Source organism: Balaenoptera borealis (assembly GCF_965194805.1).
Source record: "Balaenoptera borealis genome assembly, chromosome: 14".
Classification (NCBI taxonomy): Eukaryota; Metazoa; Chordata; class Mammalia; order Artiodactyla; family Balaenopteridae; genus Balaenoptera; species Balaenoptera borealis.
The window spans coordinates 2,227,664-2,250,750 of NC_138875.1; the positions used below are offsets into that span (position 1 = coordinate 2,227,664).

General features: G+C 42.3%; 1 protein-coding gene across 17 annotated transcripts in view; it reads right to left on the minus strand.

Moving 5' to 3' along the window:
* Positions 1-23,087, minus strand: part of ZNF236 (zinc finger protein 236) — a 104,271-nt gene that overhangs the window by 41,029 nt on the left and 40,155 nt on the right. For 16 of the 17 annotated variants that reach the window (XR_014234363.1, XM_082355153.1, XM_082355149.1 and 13 more), the window contains 5 exons: positions 22,318-22,546; positions 14,978-15,250; positions 13,466-13,669; positions 2,619-2,760; positions 1,723-1,983 (listed from right to left, as the gene is read on the minus strand). Coding sequence is in view for 16 of the 17 variants with exons in the window: in XM_082355153.1 (XP_082211279.1) it covers positions 1,723-1,983; positions 2,619-2,760; positions 13,466-13,669; positions 14,978-15,250; positions 22,318-22,546 (1,109 nt within the window). In the remaining variant the exon portion in view is untranslated. The remainder of the gene's footprint in view (positions 1-1,722; positions 1,984-2,618; positions 2,761-13,465; positions 13,670-14,977; positions 15,251-22,317; positions 22,547-23,087) is intronic. The other variant, XM_082355141.1, reaches the window with a different exon arrangement.

Here is a 23,087-nt window from a genome sequence, read left to right on the forward strand (position 1 = left end):
GAACACGCACTGTCACACCTCCACCACAGGGTGACTGTACAGTGGTGCCATGGGTTCACGGGGTCCCCTCCACCACCCCGAAGGAGAGGAAATGTGCCCTCTGTCGTGACTGGTGGAGCCTTGTTTTCTGTTCGTTTGCCTGGGTGTTTTCACAACTCTTACTACAGAGACTTTTTATTTTTAATGTAAGTGTATATAGCCTTTTAGGAATTTCCAAGACTTCAAACAAAGGGATCAAACGACTGGAGCTGCTGCCTGCTTGCAGGCAGGTTCAAAGTACACGCCATCTGTAAGATAAACCCCCAACTCTGCAATGACAGACCTACCCGTCCTTACGCTGCCACCTGAAAGTCACGCACACTCTCCCCTGGCGTAAGCGTGGCTCGCGTCCCTCAGCGGAACCCTGGACAAGCAGTGGCCAAGGCAACACCCCACTGACAGAGATGACCTGGCTGAAAGCAGCTGACCCTCCTCCCAGAAATCACACCACTGGCCTCTGAGCCTGTGAGCTGTACTCCCAACACTACCACAAAAGTACACCGTGAAAGCCAGGCGCCTTGCAGAAAGAGGCACTATTCACCATGCTCTGGGCAAGCCGTGACCACGCCCCACTTCTCTTAGCAGGGCACCGCTCTTAGGCGATCCTGCTACGGGGAGCAGGAGCACGCACTCTGAGCGTCTCCGCCCCCATGAATTCCCCAGTTCCTGAATGCGTGTGAAGCATAGAACTTCCTCCATAAAATGCAGCCAAGTATAACTGGATATATGATTGGCAAGCGTCCCCCAACTGACACCACCAATCTCATATTCCCTAGATGGTCTCGAGAAGCACTTAAACTCCTCGGCTACACAATCAACCGTGCCAAAATCGAGGACAGTCCATTCTGTCAAGTGTGCTTTGGCATCCAGAGGGATAAAACCAAAACACTCTTTCTCAGAGTTACCTTATTCTAACAGTTGGGAGTTTTGTTTGGTAGGTAATACCTGGACACAGACATCCGGGTTAAAATACGGCTCAAAGGTAAACATTCTAGGGCAGAAGGCTAATATTCTTTCCTGGTAAGCCTGGTAACTCTTGTTTTCAAAGTCTCCTAGGAGGTGGTCGTGGTCACCTTGTCCAGGCTTTCCGTTACAATACAGAATTCTGTGGCTTCACAGAAGCACCACTGAATAAGCTCCAGACACAGTCAGAAATGTGCCTCTGTAAGGGCTCTTTGGGTCACCTCCATTTACAGATGAGGCAGCCCTCTAAGCAAGCAAAAATCTAAGTTAGCTTTAATGATGGATTTATGTGTTAGCTAAAACATATTTTCTTTCTGTCAACAACCTACAATAATTACCATTCAGATAACACTAATGATATGCCTAGAGATCACAGAGTTGACCAAGATTTTCTTTTTTGAAATCTTCATTACCTCATTATAGTAGACACTGTCTATCTAGCATTTTATCTACTACTGATTAGCAGTTTTAAGAGAGTTTAGAAAGCATTTAGGCCAACACTGACTACTTCAACACTACATTAAAAATACAAATGATGTGCTTTAGTCTATGGCTCTCAATAGGTCATTAAACACTGATACAGAAGTTTCTTTAGCTCATACACCTCCCGCTAGAAGTAATAATAAAGGAAACAAAGACAACTATTTCTTCAAAATGCTCCCCACCATCATCTGGGAATTATAAGGATTGTTAAAAAGTGACCATCAGAATTATACCTACCTATGGGTTTTCATGTGCTTTTTGCAATTTAGTGAGGTCTTAAATGTTTTCTGGCAATAGGGACACATATAGGGACGAAGGTCGTTATGGATGCCCATATGTCGCCGTAAGCTACCACCAGTAGTGAAAGCTCCATTACATATCAGACACTTGAAAGATTTAAGTCCAGTGTGCGTTCGGACGTGTGCTTTGAGCACTCCTGCAGAAACAAAGCCTCTTCCACACTGAGAACATTTAAAAGGCTTTTCACCTGTATGTGATCTAAAAAGAATAAAAATGGTAATGAATAAGCGTCTTACGCTTTCACACTGCTTCCTAATTTAGCACGCACTCTAGTAATTCTCTCCCTTGGCCACCCCTTTGCTGAGCTCAGCAGCAGAGACTCAGCTCTCACGTCCCCACAACGGGACCTGAGACTCAGCGCTCAGGTGACTCATCTGAAGTCCTGGGGCTCGCATACAACCGACACAAAACCAGACCCCACATCCTCTTCTACGTTCTGTCCTCTTCTCATGACCCCTCACTGTCTCTCGTGATCAGGTTTCTATCAATACTTCCTTTTCACTGTTGCTAGCACCTGATGAATACAGCCGAAAAACTGTGAAAGAGCATAATCCTAATGAAACAAACCCCATACTTCTCTGACATGTCCCAGAGATTGCAAATACTGAAATATAATAGGAGTGTAAATAAAATTCAGTGGCGGTTTGTGGGTAAAACATTTTGGTCAAGACACTGAAGAATGAAAATATCAATTATCAGTAAATATTCTGGGGTCAAGAGTGACATTTTAAATAACAAAAGCTAACACTACCATTCTTAGTATTTCCACAAGTCACCAGATCACTAAATCACTGTAACTATAAATTTCCATCTCTGAATCTATGTTACCTTACCTGATGTGTTGTTTAAGATGGCAAGATTTTTTATAGGCACGATGACAGTAAAAACACTTGTATGGTCTATCTGCTTCATTTACAAAATTATTATTAAAATAACTTTGAAAAAGCTGGTTTCTTGGAATGGGCTGGATAAGACCTACAAACCAAAAGAAAATCAGGAATAATTCACTGTCAATGCTACTAATAAATGTCAAACGGCATCTGCTTTACCCAGAAGATAAAAAATCCTGAAGAGCTAGATTCCAATGTTGCGACTAATTGCTATTTTAATTTGTGTTAGGAACTCGCTATTTAAAGAACACCTATCAGGAAACACTTAATAGAGTTAATATAAGATAGATACTCTTTTGACATAAGGAACATTTATACTGTCACAATTACTTCTCTTTGTTCTAGAGCCAATTTTTCATGGATTTCTACATTTAACTTTCTATATGAGCATCTGTTGGCATGCAATTTATACAGCTACATCAACATTTAGGTTAATCAGAGTTTTTAAGTCCCTTATTTGTTCAGTATGAAGACTGTACCCTAGGTACTATAACAAATTCAAGACAGAAATGATTCCAACATGATTTTTTGTTCTAAGAAAGTCAGGGTTTTCATAGAAATTTTATTAAAAGAAAATCTGTAAACAGCAAAATTACAACCTTAAATATTTCAGGTTTTACATACTTTCAATGAATAAAGAATGCCCTTACGTTGACCGTGTAATAAGTATGTCTTGATCAAGCAATTGAATTATTTATGAAATTCAGGACAAACATACAGTTGAACCCTCTGAATTACTTAATGTTCACCTGGAACAACAAGAGGAAGACGCATATTGTCAGTTCTACCTGGGCTGCTCCTCTCTCTCCCAGACAACGCAGCTGTCAGCCAAGACTCTGGACTGCCCATGCTCCCTGCTCCCTGGGCTGTGCCATTCACTTCCCTGCGATGATCACCAACAGGCACCTCCTCACACACTGCTGTCCAGACTGTCCCTAACAGTGCGGGTTACGGCTCAATCCTGTCCCCTAAAACCTGCTTGTTCCTCCCAACTCTCCTAGCTGTACGTAAGGAACCCCATCCTCCTAGTCATGCGGGGGCCAGGGATTTCAGACTCTTGGAGCCGCTCGTTACGTTTGCCATTTGCCAGTCCTGGAGATCCCACTTCTCCAGTGTTCTTAAACTTGTTTCCTCGTTTCTATTTCCACTGCTACCATTCTCGAACAACGGGGGGAAAGACGGCAAAGCTGGAGAGGATTCGACATAGAAATAGAAATTGCTTCACTCGCACGTGAGACGTAACTGAACGGACCCGCACTTCCCGATGCTGCATGAGAAGCTCATTTACTTTTCAAAGAGAATTCAGAACCTCCCTTGTGGGACTTCCCTGGCGGTCCAGTGGTTAAGACTCTGCCCTCCCAAGGCAGGGGGCACAGGTTCGATCCTGGTTGGGGAGCTAAGATCCCACACGTTGTGTGACACGGCCAAAAAATAAAAAAATTTAAAAAAATAACAGAACCTCCCTTGTGATGTGTGTACAATCCACAGGGCACACACTCGATGAGCTGCCAAACCTTCTCCCATTTCACGAGGATTCAGGACTGGGGAGCTGCGTGGGAACCACGCAAAGATCTTCCCTCCGGGCGCTCCAGCATCGCTCTACCCGTCACGGCATCGCCCTGCTTTTTCCCAACAACTCCTCTCTCGCGCTCAAGAAGAGAAAACTTCAGTCCTTCAGTCCACCCCACCACCTTCCCCAGGACACACGTGCTAAGTCTGCTGCAGACAGGCTGACACGCCTGGTGCTCAGAGGCAAGATGGCCGTACAAGGGCTGATTCCCGAACCCAGACGCACGTTCACTCTTCTGCGTGGCTCTGTGTCAGACACGCACCTAGACCAGCCTCCTGAATGTTCTGCTCTGCCTTCTCGTATCACCAACAGAAGAAGGTCCCTGCCACAGTGAGCTGGGACCCTAACGGCAATCTGCTCAACCGCCTCCCGTGGTCTGTCACCGAGAACGGGGCCACTGCGACCACCCGGCTCGGCCTCCTGGCACGGGTCCCCACCTCCCTCCACACCCACCGCCAACTCCTACCCAGGCAGCTTCGTGATGTGATCCTTAACGAGCCTCACTTTCCCACCTCCACGCTGACTCATTTCTGTCCCAGCACTTGTCGCTGCTGGTTCTCTTTTCTCTTTCCCCACTCCCTGGGCTAGAGCTTCTGGAGCCTGGGGCCTGCCCCATGGTCACGGATGTACCCCTGAGCCAAAGAGCACTGGCCAAGTAGGACACGTAGATACGATCGAATATATTAATGATCCTGTTCTCAGTGTTTACAAAATCAGAGAAAGAAGGGAAGGAAAGAAGCACGCACAAATTCCAACCAAGATCGTTGATTCACGGTCTGACGGTCAACCTTTATTGGACATCTACTTTCAGGGAATCATGTTAGATTCTATGAAGAGAACAGAAAACTCAAGTGAGTATTTTCCAAACTGGCAGCCAAAAAGGGTGGCGCCTCTGGTCACTGCGAAGCTTGTGAAACTGTGAACCTCAAATGCTCTGCAAGGAAGGTCCACAGGCAACACATAACAGCAACTGTTAGGCACAGTTCCCCGGTATCTTATGCAAACAGGTTCAGTAACTATTAGCATAAAGTACCACTTAATTAAAACTGTAAGCTCCAAGTAATATCTGATAAGCCATTTTCTTGTTCATTGCTGAACTTAACGGAATGAGTGATTTCTAAGAAAAACACCAATAAAAAAATTTAAAACTCTCCTCCCACAATTAAAATGAACTGTACAAATATACAAACGTGAGAAATTAATTTTATAGACTTCATCAGACAAGATATACATTAAAAAGCAACACAGGAAAGTGAAATAATTTTAAGCAATTAGTTATATAAATTATTTATATAAATTGTATAAATTCGTGAAAGTAGGTAAAGTAAATGAAATTCACAAGGTAATTTTTAAAAAGTAAAAAGCCCTCCTATAGTTGTCTTGTATCTGTTTCATAGGGAAAAAAATAAGATATTCACAAATAAGAAAACAAAAGTATTGCTTTTGCCATTTCCCACATCAAAAACAAAAAAAAGCCATGCTGGGTGCTGGGGGCACGGCTGTGCAGGGCTTCACTGCCTCCCGGTCAGACCTGAGGTCAGCTAGCAAAGCGGGGCTCCGGGTGAGCACCTCCCTAGCCTGCAGCACAGACGCCAAGCTTGTCAGACGGCAGAGCCGGGCCGCACCCCTAAGGCTCCGGGCCGCACCCCTAAGGCTCCGGGCTGCACCCCTAAGGCTCCGGGCTGCACCCCTAAGGCTCCGGGCTGCACCCCTAAGGCTCCGGGCTGCACCCCTAAGGCTCCAGGCTGCACCCCTAAGGCTCCAGGCTGCACCCCTAAGGCTCCAGGCTGCACCTGATTTAGCACCTTCGGAGAGCTCCCCGCCCGTCTGCCACAACAGGCCCTGACTTCCAGCCTGCACTGAAGCAGCCTGACGCCAGAATCTACCAGGAGACTTCAGACTGGCTGTCCGTGCCAGGCCTTGAAGCTGTGAGCCCTGTCAGGCCCACAGACGTCCCTCCTCTCCAAGTCACCCCCATTCTGGTGCAGGGTCCCCCCTCCAGCCCCACTGTTCTTCCAGCTCTTTCTCCTGTGGCTTCTGGAACCTACGTTCCACAGCAAACAAGTTCTCCATCATAAACAGGTCCCATAAACAGAATGTTTAGTTACTCCTTTCTTTTCTGAAACAGCAGGTCTGTGGTCGAACGGCTTGCCTTGAAGCTCTGGCTCCTCAGGACCATTCTGAATCTGAGGAGCTCTAGCCTCCTGTCCCGGCCCATCTCTGTCTCCCAGTCTGTCTTCGCTTCCTCCCCAGTCCCACCTGCCCTCCACGAACCGAATCCCTTTATCCAATCCCTTGCCAATATGCACTTGTGCAAGTCCTCTGGCCCTTTCTCAAATAATTCACAAGATCATAAAAAGAAAAACAAAAGAACGTGCCCAGTAACACCCCTCAGAGACAACCATAATGAACAGTTTAGTATCCACTCTAACAAAAGAGTCTGTAATGTGAAAACATAAGTGGGATCAACCATACACACTGTTCTGGAACTATCTGTTCATACTTCATACATATACTTAACTCTCCAAGTCATTATATATGACATCATTCCCATCACCCTTTGGATGCCGGCAAGGAACTCCACTGTACCAGTATACCCAGTTCCCTTAATGCACTTCTGGCGGACATTCTGCCTGTTGCTAACTGTACACTACTGCAGGGCTGCAATAAACAACCTAGTACATACAGCTGTTCCCTTAGTGTCTCCCCGCTAGACACAGAATTACAACCTAGTACATACAGCTGTTCCCTTAGTGTCTCCCCGCTAGACACAGAAGTACAACCTAGTACATACAGCTGTTCCCTTAGTGTCTCCCCGCTACACACAGAATTACAACCTAGTACATACAGCTGTTCCCTTAGTGTCTCCCCGCTAGACACAGAAGTACAACCTAGTACATACAGCTGTTCCCTTAGTGTCTCCCCGCTAGACACAGAATTACAACCTAGTACATACAGCTGTTCCCTTAGTGTCTCCCCGCTACACACAGAATTACAACCTAGTACATACAGCTGTTCCCTTAGTGTCTCCCCGCTAGACACAGAAGTACAACCTAGTACATACAGCTGTTCCCTTAGTGTCTCCCCGCTAGACACAGAAGTACAACCTAGTACATACAGCTGTTCCCTTAGTGTCTCCCCGCTAGACACAGAAGTACAACCTAGTACATACAGCTGTTCCCTTAGTGTCTCCCCGCTAGACACAGAAGTACAACCTAGTACATACAGCTGTTCCCTTAGTGTCTCCCCGCTAGACACAGAAGTACAACCTAGTACATACAGCTGTTCCCTTAGTGTCTCCCCGCTAGACACAGAAGTACAACCTAGTACATACAGCTGTTCCCTTAGTGTCTCCCCGCTAGACACAGAAGTACAACCTAGTACATACAGCTGTTCCCTTAGTGTCTCCCCGCTAGACACAGAAGTACAACCTAGTACATACAGCTGTTCCCTTAGTGTCTCCCCGCTAGACACAGAAGTACAACCTAGTACATACAGCTGTTCCCTTAGTGTCTCCCCGCTAGACACAGAAGTACAACCTAGTACATACAGCTGTTCCCTTAGTGTCTCCCCGCTAGACACAGAAGTACAACCTAGTACATACAGCTGTTCCCTTAGTGTCTCCCCGCTAGACACAGAATTACAACCTAGTACATACAGCTGTTCCCTTAGTGTCTCCCCGCTAGACACAGAATTACAATCTAGTACATACAGCTGTTCCCTTAGTGTCTCCCCGCTAGACACAGAAGTACAATCTAGTACATACAGCTGTTCCCTTAGTGTCTCCCCGCTAGACACAGAAGTACAATCTAGTACATACAGCTGTTCCCTTAGTGTCTCCCCGCTACACACAGAAGTACAACCTAGTACATACAGCTGTTCCCTTAGTGTCTCCCCGCTAGACACAGAAGTACAACCTAGTACATACAGCTGTTCCCTTAGTGTCTCCCCGCTAGACACAGAAGTACAACCTAGTACATACAGCTGTTCCCTTAGTGTCTCCCCGCTACACACAGAAGTACAACCTAGTACATACAGCTGTTCCCTTAGTGTCTCCCCGCTAGACACAGAAGTACAATCTAGTACATACAGCTGTTCCCTTAGTGTCTCCCCGCTAGACACAGAAGTACAACCTAGTACATACAGCTGTTCCCTTAGTGTCTCCCCGCTAGACACAGAATTACAACCTAGTACATACAGCTGTTCCCTTAGTGTCTCCCCGCTAGACACAGAATTACAATCTAGTATATACAGCTGTTCCCTTAGTGTCTCCCCGTTAGACACAGAAGTACAATCTAGTACATACAGCTGTTCCCTTACTGTCTCCCCGCTAGACACAGAATTACAATCTAGTACATACAGCTGTTCCCTTAGTGTCTCCCCGCTAGACACAGAAGTACAATCTAGTACATACAGCTGTTCCCTTAGTGTCTCCCCGCTAGACACAGAAGTACAACCTAGTACATACAGCTGTTCCCTTAGTGTCTCCCCGCTAGACACAGAATTACAACCTAGTACATACAGCTGTTCCCTTAGTGTCTCCCCGCTAGACACAGAAGTACAATCTAGTACATACAGCTGTTCCCTTAGTGTCTCCCCGCTAGACACAGAATTACAACCTAGTACATACAGCTGTTCCCTTAGTGTCTCCCCACTAGACACAGAAGTACAGCCTCTGGGCAGCATCCAGGCATAGTTATTTTTAAACAGAACCCCAGATGATTCTGCGATCTTTGGGGGTGAGGGTAGGGGTCCCACCTTGAGCTCCTCAGAAAGTGAAATAACAGGCTTCATTTTTCCGATGCTTTATTTTTCACGTCTAATAATTTTACAAAGTTCTGTTAAAAAGCTAGGCTAATTATAAGGTCGTAATCTTTGAAGAAAAAAATTAAAGGTGAATTAAACATACATAAAACCCCTAAGGTCTTGGCCTCATTATGTCATTTCTACTAGACCATCAGTCCCTTTATATATATATATATATGTGTGTATTTTATTTTAAGGAAACTACTAATCTTAAAGAAAGGCATGGATAAATTTCAGCTAATATGCCTCAAAAACAAACTAGAGATGTCCTTAAAACTTCCTAAAATTCCTTCTATACTAACAGAAGAAAAAGTTTTATCTTGTTATGGTGCTTGGGGAAAATACAACTTAGTCTTACAAGAGCTACCATAAACCACAAAAGAACAAAATGATGACAAACATAACACATATTATATATCACACATAACATATAAAATAAATTTGGTATACTAGGTTAGACAAATATGTGAAAGAAAAAGCAAGATAAATGCACTAATATCAATATGATTAAAACATGAATATAAACTTGGAAGATCAATCATTACAGCGCTGAGGTTTAAAATAATAGATAACCAGGGACTTCCCTGGTGGTGCAGTGGTCAAGGCTCTGCGCTCCCAACGCAGGGGGCCCGGGGTTCAATCCCTGGTCAGGGAACTAGATCCTGCATGCCGCAACTAAGAGTTTGCATGCTGCAACTAAGGAGCTGGCGAGCTGCAACTAAGGAGCCCATGAGCCACAGCTAAGGAGCCCGCCTGCTGCAACTAAGACCCGGTGCAACCAAATAAGTAAGTAAATAATTAACTAATTAATTAATTAATTAAAAACAAAACAAAAGCCCACTTTTAATTTAAAATAAATAAATTAAAAAAATAATAGATAACCAAAGCCTGGCTCACTTCGAAGAAAATATTTTCCAAACATCTATGCTCCGCAAAAATGGTGGCAGCATACACCATTACACACACTCACACATATGCACAGTCATATATAGAAAACACAGTGATTTCTTTTTTAAAAACATAGATATGTCATATACACATATGATTTGAAAATCCAGAAGCAGTTACAGATCAAAATATTACGATCACCCTGACTCCAATACTTCCCCAGTCTGCACACTGTTTTATTTAAACTTAGTTCTTGAATTTAGAAGAGAAAGCATTTAGAGTACAGTATACCGCATGTCTAGTGAAAACAGCCGCAAGTGCAATGAACTACTACACGGTATCTGTGTTCAGTAAAGACTAGTGGTGCTCGATGCCAAGATCCAGTGGCCACCTGGGCCCCTGGTGGCTCCTCCACACTCCTGTGCCGGGGGCGCAAGGCTGACGGGTGTGGGAGAAGTGAACTTTACTGACCACACCCTGACCCAGACGTCTGAAGACCCAGGTTCTAGTTCTACCATGAGCTCTAGTTGTAGAACCTAAAAGCAATGTTAGAACCCTCTCTAGGGCCCACTTTTTACATCTGTAAAAATGAAGAGTGAGGAATGTAGGCAAGTTTGGGAAAGACTATTTTTAAGTTCCCACGCAGCTCTGGAAGTTTTTAGAATTGCACAACTATATGGGACTATTCCATCCAACAATGCTCCCTTAATACGCAGAGATTAAGTTACTTGCTGTAGTATTTTCTGATGCATTCTAATACTTTCCTAAGTGACAGTAATTAGTGTAAAAGGTACTGAGCTTCAAGTAACCAGACTGGACTGGAACATCTCATCTCCCAGTTAAGTCAAATAATTGTAACCAATCTATGCTAAACCCTCTCTGGCATGTTTTTATCAAGATCTGTCCCCCAAACATAATTACAGTCACATTTTTTCTACATAGCCCCCAAGGAGCTCAGATTCTGAGAGAAGAGACAGACACAAATACAAATAACGACGAAGTGTAAAATAAATATTTAAATATTTTACATTTTACAATGTGAAGCCAGCTCTATGAATCACTTCCCCCATGTGTCCCACTCAGCCTAGAACAAAGGAGAATTCTGCTTCCACTAATTTAGTCTAAGATACAGGTGTCTGTGAAGCTAAAAGCACAATGTTCTCCATTTTAACCTCGGAAAAAGTCTGGAGAATCAGGGCTCCAGTTCAACTCAACTAAGGATTTGTAAACTTAAGGGCAAGAAACCCACAGGCGTGTAACCTGAGTCATGGCAACCTGAAAAAACTGGTAATTTGAGGGTTACCCTCAAGCATGAAGGATAATTCTAGGGCTGCTAAGTAAGTTTTTAGCCTGTCCTAACTTACAGAGATTTTTTTGCATTTCAAGAATAACACAAATCACTGAGAACCTAGAGACATTAAGTGAAATTGGTCTGTTGTTTTGTTTTGTGAGCTGCCACAACGGCACAAGGACATCAGAGTGTTCTAACCTACCATGGGAGTTCTGATCAGTGTCTATACCCTAAACAATTAAACACCCTAAGAATCACAGCTCCTAGGAAGCTTAGCAGAAATCATGCGTAAAATCACTGCAGGCTGGTATTTGGGGAGTATGCTCTTGAACTTGTTGTCTTTGGGGGTTTTCCCGTTTCTTCTAGAGTTAAGTCTGATAAGTACATTATTCTAGAAAAAATCCATTTCATCTAAATTTGCAAGTGTATGAGCAAAAAGTTGTAGAGTATCTGCAAACAATTTTTATCTCATCTGTATCTATGCTTACAGCTTGACTCTCATTCCTAATATTACAGATATTTTCTCGGTCTTTAGTTTACTAGAGATGTGTCAAGCTATCTATTTTACTGTTAACTTTTTTTTTTTAATAAGTTTATTTATTTATTTATGGCTATGTTTGGTCTTCGTTTCCATGCGAGGGCTTTCTCTAGTTGTGGCAAGCAGGGGCCACTCTTCATCGCGGTGCGCGGGCCTCCCACCATCGCGGCCCCTCCTGCTGCGGAGCACAGGCTCCAGAAGCGCAGGCTCAGTAGTTGTGGCTCACGGGCCTAGTTGCTCCGAGGCATGTGGGATCCTCCCAGACCAGGGCTCGAACCCGTGTCCCCTGCATTAGCAGGCAGACTCTCAACCACTGTGCCACCAGGGAAGCCCCTGTTAACTTTTTAAAAATTGTAAAATTATGTTCACTAGAATTTTGTCTTCTATCTTAAATTATTATACTTATTACTTTTTGCTACTCGCTTTTTTATTTTTCTACCTTTTTTAGTTATATATTTTATTTATTTTCATTCTTATTTTTTAGTAAGAAATACTTCTTAAAAGCTGTTATCAGTCTTTTCTGGTAATAGCTTTGGTCCATCCAACTGTTTATAAAAATGTTCCCATTTCTAGGACGTAATTGCAGTTTTGAGCCTTACTTTTCCATATAATGAAACTTTAGATAGCTATTTTCTATTAATTTATGTTTTCATTGAACTGTAATCAAAGACTGTATTCTTCACAGTACCTATTTTTGAAAATCTGAAATTTCTCTATACCCTCGAATGTGATCAACTTCTATTTCATGCATATTTAAAAGAGTGTGTACTTTGGAGTACAAGGCTTTAAAGCCATTCAATCACCCTTTTTATATGTGTGCTTCAAACCCTCCTCAGTCTCGCTGTGTTTACACCAATCTAATTGAGGGTCTCTCACTATGGTTCAGAATTTGAATATTTCTCCTTTCTTCTGTGTTTGGTTTATATATTTTGATGCTACGCTCCTAGATACATAAAAGCTCGTGACTACTGATCACCTTATTAGGGCACTCTAGCTGACATTAGTCTACAGTATCTCTCTTTTTTACCATTTAAGCTTTATTTACATTAAATTATGTTTTGTTTGATATTAATTTCATTCACAGACTATATTATCTCGCCTAAGACGATGAAGTACAGGAGAACGGCATAAAAATGTAAATTCTTGCACAGAACTTAATGAGTTTCCTTTAATCTTATTTTAGGACCTACAAAAATCATTTTTCTGAAGATTCTCATAAACAGTGTTTTCTTTTTAGTTAGCTAACAAAATCATAATTTACCTTGATCATAACAACACCAAGCCTAAAAAGAACTTGAAAGCTGGCAGATTTACCTTTTAATCCAAAGGTTAAAGCAGCCCAGATAATGATCTGTTACACAGCACGCGGGGCTTCTAACATGTAAGTGACATAGCATACTGTGTGCCCCACTCAGGACACCCGCCCACCCCACAGGTCCACTGAGGTACAGTCTTCCTCGGTGAGGACTCACATATGAACATCTTCACTTACACAGCACTTCCCTCTTGCCGAGAACATAATCTGAGCAGCAGCTGAGCCAGAACTAGGATCTTAATTTAACTGTGAAACTTGCTGGCCCATAAAGCAAAACAATGCTTAACAACAACTCCACTGGCACCACACATACAACTATCTAAGTACGCAAACCATAATGTTCATACACCCTTTGCGAAGTACCAAGGGAGGACAATCTTACCTACGTCTGTTATGAGGATCGGCTCCTGCAAAGGAATATCGGGGACTGGAACGTTCGCCTTGCCAACACGAACCTTTGCAGGTTTACGCTGGTGCCTCATCTTTCTTAACTCCGTGTGTTTAAAGTGAGAAGCAATGTGAGTCTTCCTGTGGCCTGAGGTTCGAAATTTCTTGTCACAGTGAGGACAAGCAAAAGGTCTGACTCCTGATAAAAAACAAAATAGACTGTAAAAGTATTCCAAAGAAATACATCTCAGTTAACGTCAACATAAAATTCTAGTATTTTAATACTGATCTGAATTCTCAATTTGTTGTTTCATGCCATATGTTTATAACTTCATGGACATTATAAATTAACAGTTATTTTCCCTTGCTTGCATACAGTGCACATTACAGATGTTAAGGCAGGTAATAAGAGCATTTTAAGTAAAAAAAAAGAGCATCTACTATTTTCAGGAGAGAGCCTAAAATTGTAAAACCCATGTTCAACCAACTAGTAGTCCTCAAGACACTAACATGAGTAAGGCTGCTCTCCTCTCTGAAATCATCCTGTCTGTAACTGGAATAACGACGGGGCCCCAGGCTTGCTGCTGGGATTCTATACACTTGTGTCTGAATAGCACTTAGCAGTGCCCAGCATTTGGTAAATGAGCAGTAAATGGTGGCTGTTTGATTGTAAATAATAATGTCACTGCTGCTGCTGCTGACAGCAATAACATCCTCTTAACAATCCTCTGCTATGACTTCCCTTTTCTGAAGGAAACTTCCTTTTCTTACAATTTTACTGGCAAATGAAAATGCAGATTCCAAAGAAAGGCATATATCAAAAGTCTCATTTCAGCTTTTTCAAATACTCATCCACATGCTCAGCTCAGCCCAGGAACCTCAAAGGGTTAGGAGAAGTTCCTGCTAATGGGTGCAGGGTTTCTTTTGGGGGTGATAAAAATGTTCGAAAATTAGATAGTGGCATGGGTTGCACAATTCTGAACTGCACACTTTGAAAGAGTGAATTTTATGATTTGTGAATTATATCTCAATAAAACTGCTATAAACAGAACTGGAGCCTGAATATGAAAGTTCTTGTGCCTTAATACTGATGACAAAATATCTGAAAGGTAGAGTGGGTATTGATATTAAGGTCTCAGCACAGACACTCCCAGCCTGAAGTGTGCCAGCTAAAACCCAGAGGCCCCACGGGGGCGATGCCGGCCTCCTCCTCGGGAAGGCCCTCCCGGGCTGCATCTGAATCCCGTCACCCACAGCGGTCTCCCTCCTCACTCCCTGCGCTCCTGCCCTCACTCGTAAGTGGTACAGTTTAACGCTCCCTCTTTAGGCCATCGGCGCCATGAGGACCAAGGTCACGTGGATCTTGTTCAACAGCGTGTACCGTGTGCCCAGTCCACAGAAGGTCACTGTCACGCTCGTTAAAATAAAGAGCAACGAGTGCTCCACAGGCTCAGCCGTGACCGCAGACCCCGCTGTGAACCACCTGCGGCGGGAGGGCCCCCCGTACCTGTGTGCAGGCGAATGTGCACCTTGAGGCTTCCCGAGGTGGAGAAGCTCTTCATGCAGCACTGGCACTTGAACGCCTTGATGCCCGTGTGCGTTTTGACGTGGGCCGTCAGCGTGCTCTTCACGGCGAAGGCCCGGAAGCACTGTGGGCACTTGAAGGGCTTCTCGTGGGTGTGGATGCGGATGTGGCGCACCAGGTCGCTGGGCTTGCGGAACTCCTTGGTGCAGTAGGGACACACGTGCCATCGCACACCGTTTTCCTCGCGGATCGACCCTGGAGGAAGATTACAACAAGAACGGTCCAGCTTGGCCTCGAAACCGCATTGTACCAAATATTAATGTCCTTCTAGGCTTCAATTTAGACAGCACACCATACCTATAAAAAGCTATAGACCTTTTGCCACAGCAGAGGCTATATGATCAACTGTGGAAAAAGCTGAAATTTCCATAACTGAAATGACTGATGACTATGATTGAATCTTGCAGAAAATCCTAACAGTCCCATATGAACACAAATCATAGCCTAAGAGAGACAAGAACGCTAACTAGACAGGTACTATGATATAAATCAAGAATTAGCAGGGCAGACTTAGTCTGCTATAAGTGTAAGTAACAGTAGGTGTGATCAAATGACTCCAAAATTAACTCAAAGAACATGAAAAGAAGGAATGAAGTTACAATAAGTATTGTCTGAGCTGATCTGCTATCACTAATAAAAAAATGCAAATAAAAATAATGAGGAAATGGTAAATTCTTATGCTATAGAAAGGAACTGATAAATAGTTAAAACAAAGAAATAGCATATTTGATCATGAATGAGTTCATGATTTATGATCAAATACAGAAGATTCTTTTGCAACGCTAAATATTGCGTTTGGCCAAAAAGTGCCTTTGGTTTTTAAGTAAAAATAAAAGATGCGTTTTTCATTTTCACCAAGAACTTTCTTGAACAACGTATTCACCCTTTTGTTCCACTACCTTCTGCCATTTTTCAGGCAACTTCATAATTCCATCTTCCTAAAACTTTTTATTTTTTTGAGCAAAGAACTGTTGCAGGTGCCTTTTACAATCTTCCAGGGAATTGAAATATTTTCCATTACAAGAATTTTGTAAAGACCAAAATAAATGGAAACCTGAAGGTGCAACGGCTGGTGAATATGGCGGATGAATCAGAACTTCCCAGCCAAGCTGTGACAGTTTTTGCCTGGTCATCAAAGGAACATGCGGTCTTGCGTTAACCCTGATGCAAGACTATGCGTTCTCCGTTGACTAGTTCTGGATGCTTTTTGTCGAGTGCTCCTTTCAGTTGGTCTAAATGGGAGCAGTACTTGTTGGAATTGTTTGGTTTTCCGGAAGGAGCTCGTAATAGAGGACTCCCTTCCAATCCCATCATATACACAACATCACCTTCTTTGGATGAAGACCGCCCTTTGGTGTGGTTGGTGGTGGTTCATTTCCCTTGCCCCACGATCTCTTCCATTCCACATTATTGTACAGTATCCACTTTTCATCGCCCGTCACAATTTGTTTTAAAAACGGAACGTTTTCTCTTCATTACGTTTAAGTAGAGAATCGCATGCGGAAACATGGTCAAGGTTTTTTTCACTTAACTCATATAGAACCCAAACATCAAAGCGATTAACATAACCTGGTGCAAATAATTTTCAGCGCTTGATTTGGATATCTGGAGTATGTCGGCTATCTCCCGCGTGGTATAACATTGACTGCTCTCAATTAATGTCTCGATTTGATCGCTATCGACTTCAAGTGGTCTACCCGACCGTGGAGCATCGTCCAGCGAGAAATCTCCAGCACGAAACTTCACAGACCACTTTTGACATGTTCGATCAGTCACAGCACCTTCTCCATACACTGCACAAATCTTATTTTGCGTTTCGGTTGCGTCTTTACCTTTCTTGAAATAATAAAGCGTAATATGCTGAAAATGTTGCTTTTTTTTCTTCTCTTCAATATTAAAATGGCTACACAAAAATTCACCAGTTTTGGTTAAGTCTTTTTTTAAATGCACGCTGATACGACAGCTGTCACATACAATCTAACAAAATTGTTTCGAATGAAGTTAAAGACAACTAAGTGCTACTAGAGCCATCGTACGGAAAAAACCAAATGAAACTTTTGGCCATCCCAATACTGTTATTCAACCTTGATCCAGGTTTGAAGCTATTCCTCTCAGAAGAAAAGTCGCAAGTGGAATTTATGGAAATGTAATTAGGAAAATAATATGTAAATTGGCAAATTTCTAATGTGGCAGAATCAGCTTTTTAAACTTCAATTAGATGTATTCACCAGAAATTAAACAGACACCTAAAATAAGGTAAGGAATCCACTTGAAATCAAAGAGATTTGGGCCATGCTGATGAAATTCATCAGAAAAATTTCACTCTTTATTTAACTGTGTCGTTACAGACATAGTTTTATTAGGGAAAAGAAAAGCTCTTGTTTCCTTCTCTTTGTTATCAGTAAATACAAGGAATTTTCCTTATGTGCCAGTGAATCCATAAGGAGAGAAAATGTATTTTCCTGAATATAACACTCTTTATAGGACTAATTAACATAGAGAAAGAGGTTAGGTAAAAGAATGAAAAGTAATATTTTTCTAAAAACAAGAACAAAGAGAGGAACATACACACACCACAGTGGGTGGGGGGAAAAGAGTAGAAAACAAAGGAAATGGTTTTTAAAGTGAGAGAAAGATATTTATTTTAGGTGATATTGCTTATACTAAGGAAGTCTAAAACTTAAGATTACTTAAAACTAATAGGTAAAAATTAATTTAGAAAAAGTGCAATAATTACCTAAAGGTCTTATCATGACAAATCAGAAAAACAATGTACAAAAAGATAAGACAGAACCATAATATCTATCAGCTAAAATTTGGAAATCATCTCCCCAAATCAGATTTGTTTTTCAAACAAAAATGAAAATATGTCTTTAATTACATAAGATGACATAAAACTGTCACCAGGTTCTAATTATTTCTGGGAATGAACTGGAAGAGAGATATAAACGGGCAGTTGAAGCGGAAGCTTCAACCTGAAGCTGTCTCTAAATCTGGCCTGCATATATTTTGTTTGGCCCAGGCAGTGTTAGAAAAAGAAAACTGAATCCAGATTTCTGACCCTTTGACAAACTGAATGATCTGGAAAACCAGTTCTGCATTCCCACATGGCAATCTTTCCTGGTGCTGGGCAACAGCTTTTCTCTTCAAACACATTAATAAATTTTAAAAGAAAAAACATGCATAATCATCTTCAAGACGAAAAGGCATTTACTAAAATTCAACGTCTAGTTTTAAGTTTTAAAAAACTGCCTAAAAACAGGAGGAGGTGAATAAAACATATCAATACAACATTTGACTTGACAGGAAAATACTAAAAGCAATCCTATTAAGGTGAGGAAAATGTCCACTACCACACTGCCATTAATTTATCATGTCTGAGTGATACTAGCCAATGTAACAAGATAAAGAAATACACAGTAATAACTATAAAGGAAAAGGTAAAATCATTGTTTACAAGTGATATGATTATACACCTAAAAAACTAAAACTCAGAAAGAGGCCCACATTTTAATAAGTGAAAATCAACATCCTTCATACCTACCAACAAAATCCAGAAGAAGATTTTAAAATACTACTAAAATATGGAAAAAAAAAAAGAAAAGATCTGAGTAAATGGAAATGCATACCCTATTCTTTTTTCTTAAGTTATTCTTTTTACTGAATGAAAGATTCTTTAAGTTCTATAGTGCTTTACAATTTTCAAAAGTTTCACACACATGATTTCATGTAATACCCTATTAACCCTATTCTTTGGTATAAAGACAAAAATTTATAAAGGCATCAATTCTCTCTGATTAAATCACTCATATACAAATACCAATAGGAATTCTTTTAGAACTAGTTTTGGAAGTTTAGCAGTCGCTTTTAAAGTACATATGAAAAAACAAATATGTGAAAACAGTAAAAAATACACTTTAAAGAAAAGTGTAGTGAGAGAGGACTAGGCATCTTAGTTACAAAACACACGATAAAGCTAAAACCATTTGGTATCACAACACATGAATAAAAAGACAGATTACTGGAATAAAGTCCAGAAAAGACCCATACAGGTTTGAGAGTATAATATATGATAAAAGCAGCATTGCTTTCCAGCGGGGAATATGTGACTTATTCAATAAATGGTGTCTAGGCAGCTGGGTGCCCATCTGGAAACAAAAAATAAAACTGAGTCAAAGATTTGGTTTAAAATATGAGAGTAAACAGATAGTAACTGGACATATCATGGTGATCGTTTTGTAATGATGTATTAAAAAACGGAAGTATAAGTGTTAGATAAAAGAGGCACTTTTTCCATAATGTCAGTGTTGAATTCTAAGTATTACATGAGTCCAAAAGTCATAAAACACTGACAAATTTGGCTACATAAAAACAAAACATTTCTCCCCCTTCTGCTATAAAAAAGAAAATACCTCTCCCTTTTAACTCAAAAGCCAAACAAATTAGAAAAGAATACGTGCCGTAGACACAGCTCACAAAACACTACTAGGTAAAGAGAAAACGAATGCAGCAGAACATTTAGCACTTGGAGGATCTAGGTGAAGGCAAAAGGCAATTCTCTGTATTCACTGTTCCCACAACATTTCTGGTAAGCCTGCAATTATTTCAACATCAGTACTTTAAAACAATCTTTACAGAACTTACCCTCTGGGAGCTCTGACACTTCCAGAAATGCACCCTACAGATATACACGTATCCACGACAGCATTATTGGTACTGGCAAATACCTAAATATTATTTACCCATAAAAGGGAATACCATTCAGGCATCTTGTAAAACAAGCTATCAGGTGGAAAAAAGTGAACCACAAAATAATATGTACAGTATGCCATACATCCTGCTAAAAAACAATAATATATAATGTATAATAATATGCCTAAGCTCGTTTAAAAGACACAGAAGACCCCAGTGACGGCAGCTGCCTGAGGGAGGGGCGCATGGAGGACCAAGATGAGCAGGGAGGGGACTCCCCGCTTTCCACTGTACCCCATCATGTACCTTTTGAATTGTGGGGCATGAGCAAGTTTCACCTGCTTTTAAAATAACTTAAAAACATACGTATTCATTACGCACTTGGTATGTGTCAGGCGCTATTCAGTTCTCTTCCATTTATTCTATCCCTTTCATCTACCCCTTTTACAGATGAGGAAGCTGACATTTTAAAGGTTAACTGACTTTATTACAGCTTCATAATGATTTATATGTCACAAGTTTTATGATAAATAGAAAAGCATCTGCTAAACGTTTAACTGATACACAAAATACCTCTTAAAATAACAAAGCAAATTCTACTAAAAATATTCACTCTCACAAAACTGAATAAATCAAATAGTGATAGCTATAGATGGCAGAGTTCAATTTGGAAATGTAATTAAGGTTAATTTTAAGCTGTTAAGAAAATGTTATGACTTACGAGACAAGAATAGTTTGCTCAGGGTCTTCTTAGGGTATCAGATGGTATCAACTACCCCTGAAGAGGTATTTTCAGAAACAATCATTACATTAAACGTATACTGGTCCCTATAAAGTTTTAATCAAGAGGAATATCTTTATATAGAAACATGTCCCCATAATAATTTTCTCATCACAATATCAGAGAGATGGTTAAAACAAAAAAAGCTGGCTCCAACCTGTAGTAAGGATCACATTTAATCTAAAATTTACTAGAACTACATAAACTTGCTAAGTGCTCTAAGTACTTCATTTATTCAAGTATTTCAAAAATTAATTTGCATAATCTTTACAAACTCGATGAACACAACACTCCACATTAAAACAACGTACAATAAGGTTAACTGCAGTTCCATTTTGAAATCTCCATCTAATACTGCTCAGTGCAAAAGAGAAAGCTGTTTCTAACACCTACAGATACGGGACGGCCCAGGATGAAGTCTCCCTTCCTCGGTACTTTCAGGAAGCCAGGTCTGGCCTTTCACCTGAAGACGTGTATGTTGCCTGCAGCCACATCAGAGCATGTTCATAGGCTCAGCGTGACGACTAGCAGTTAACTCGTACGAAACGTTTTGCAAGGACTATGGGTTTCCATCAGTTTATCAGGGGCACGTAAAGGAGACGTTCAAGAATGCACAGCTAACGTGTAACCTACAAGGCTATCATATAGCTATTAAAAATATGTGGCAATGGCCCTTTATTTCCTTCTTGCCTCTCTAGAGCCCAGGAAAACCCAGACAATAAACTGCTTAGATTCCATCGTCCTATTTTTCACTTGGGGAGGAGGGGCCAGATCAAAAGAAAAAGGAGAGTAGGGCCACAACGTTCTGTGGGTTGAGAAACGAGGATCTCACAAGCGTACGTTAACAATGAGAAAATACATTTTCAGAAAGAAGTGTTAACAGAGATGACAGGGTTACCCCATGCTCTCCAGAAAGAAAGCACTTGCTCCCAAGACATCTGGGAGGGGCAGAGTAGTTATATTCACTGAGAAAATATTTTCAAAGGAATGCTCTTCCCAAAAGGCAGGAATCTATTTTCTTCAAGAAAGATGCAGTAATGCCTGCTCCCGTGCGATGGGCCATACTGAGCACCGTGGGGTGTTCGGAAATGAAGGGAATGTATTCTAGCTGTCCACAAGTGACACGAGGGACCGCGGGGGTCCTAAACATTCTAGTCTGTAGGACTGAGACGAGGGAGACTTGTGCTCCTACGAGGAGGCGGCATGATCTGGCCTCAAATGACCACCCGGAGTCTGCACAGAGCACAGGAGAGGAGGGTGAGGAAGAAGACATTCATGATGCAGAAAAGCCTGGGGAAACCCGTGCCATTCAGAAGACGTGAGAATGTTGAGAGAACAGCAGGAATCCAAGTTTACCGTAACAGAAGCTTGCACCCAGGTCACCCGGGAGGGAAGACCGAAATGCACGCTGGGGCACGCTGCGGAGGGCTTGTGGGCCGAGAAACAGAGCAGGTGCTGGAGCAGGTGTGGCAGGAAAGGGCCAAGGGTTTCGAGCAGAGGGGCTTTAGAAGCATCAGGCGGCGGCACTGGGGGACGAAGGGGCAGAGACTGGCGGGAAGGGCTGGAGGGGACGAGGGGCCTGACAGCGGCGGGACGAGTCAGGAGGGGCCCTAAACACAGGGACGTCGGTAAGTTTAACGAAGTTTACGATAAACAAATGCTATTAGGTAGACGCTATCAGAGCCTTCAACAAACATACCACCTTCAGAAGGAAAAAGGAGGGCGTGTTTCTTAAAAAGCAGCAATAGGCCACCCAAAGTGTCTAAACCTTAAAGCATACTAAAATTACCAGGTAGGAACGGCGATTTCTTCTTTATCATCTTTTTTTCCTTTTTATCCAGCTTCTCTGTGGTCTCCTGTCCTTCTTCTCGCTCTGCAGCCGTAGGCTCAGCTGGCTCCCTTGAAACGTTGGGAGCGTCTGGAGCCTGGCCCTGAGCAGCCGCGGCCTTGGCGTGGCTGGGGTCGCTGGGATGCGCTGCAACTGGAATTGAAGACAGCCCACTGTTTTCTAAGGCTTGCTGAGACAGAACAGAACTAGGAGGTTAGGAGGCACGATGCCCACACCTGCCCGCCAAAGTCAATTACAAAGACGCGACCAAGCTTGACCTACGGAACTCTGACTCCACCCCACTGGGCGTAAGAGCTACATCGCCAAGCAGCCATCTCTGAGCGAAACGCCCAGCCCCTGGAGGCTGAAACACCCCTCCTGATATCCGACATCTCACCTCCACCCAAAATCTGGTGTGGCAAGCATTTACAGTTCTAAATTCAAGGGCACTGAAATTAATTCACTTGCCTTTTAGCAATTTTCTCTCAGACAACTCTAGTTGTCTGTAACACATTTAGGAATCACTGGTTGAAACTACAGCGGGGTCACCCTCACGACATCAGCCGTCATGACAACCTGCGATTCTTCACACCCCGGCCAACTTGTCACCACAAAGGTAGAGGGGAGAGGTTAGGGTTCACGTCAGTAAGTAAACAGAGGGAGAGGAGAGAGAAGGCCGTCTCTGCTTGGGAATGAAGGCGGTGACTACGGAGCTGGGCTGGGAAGAAGAC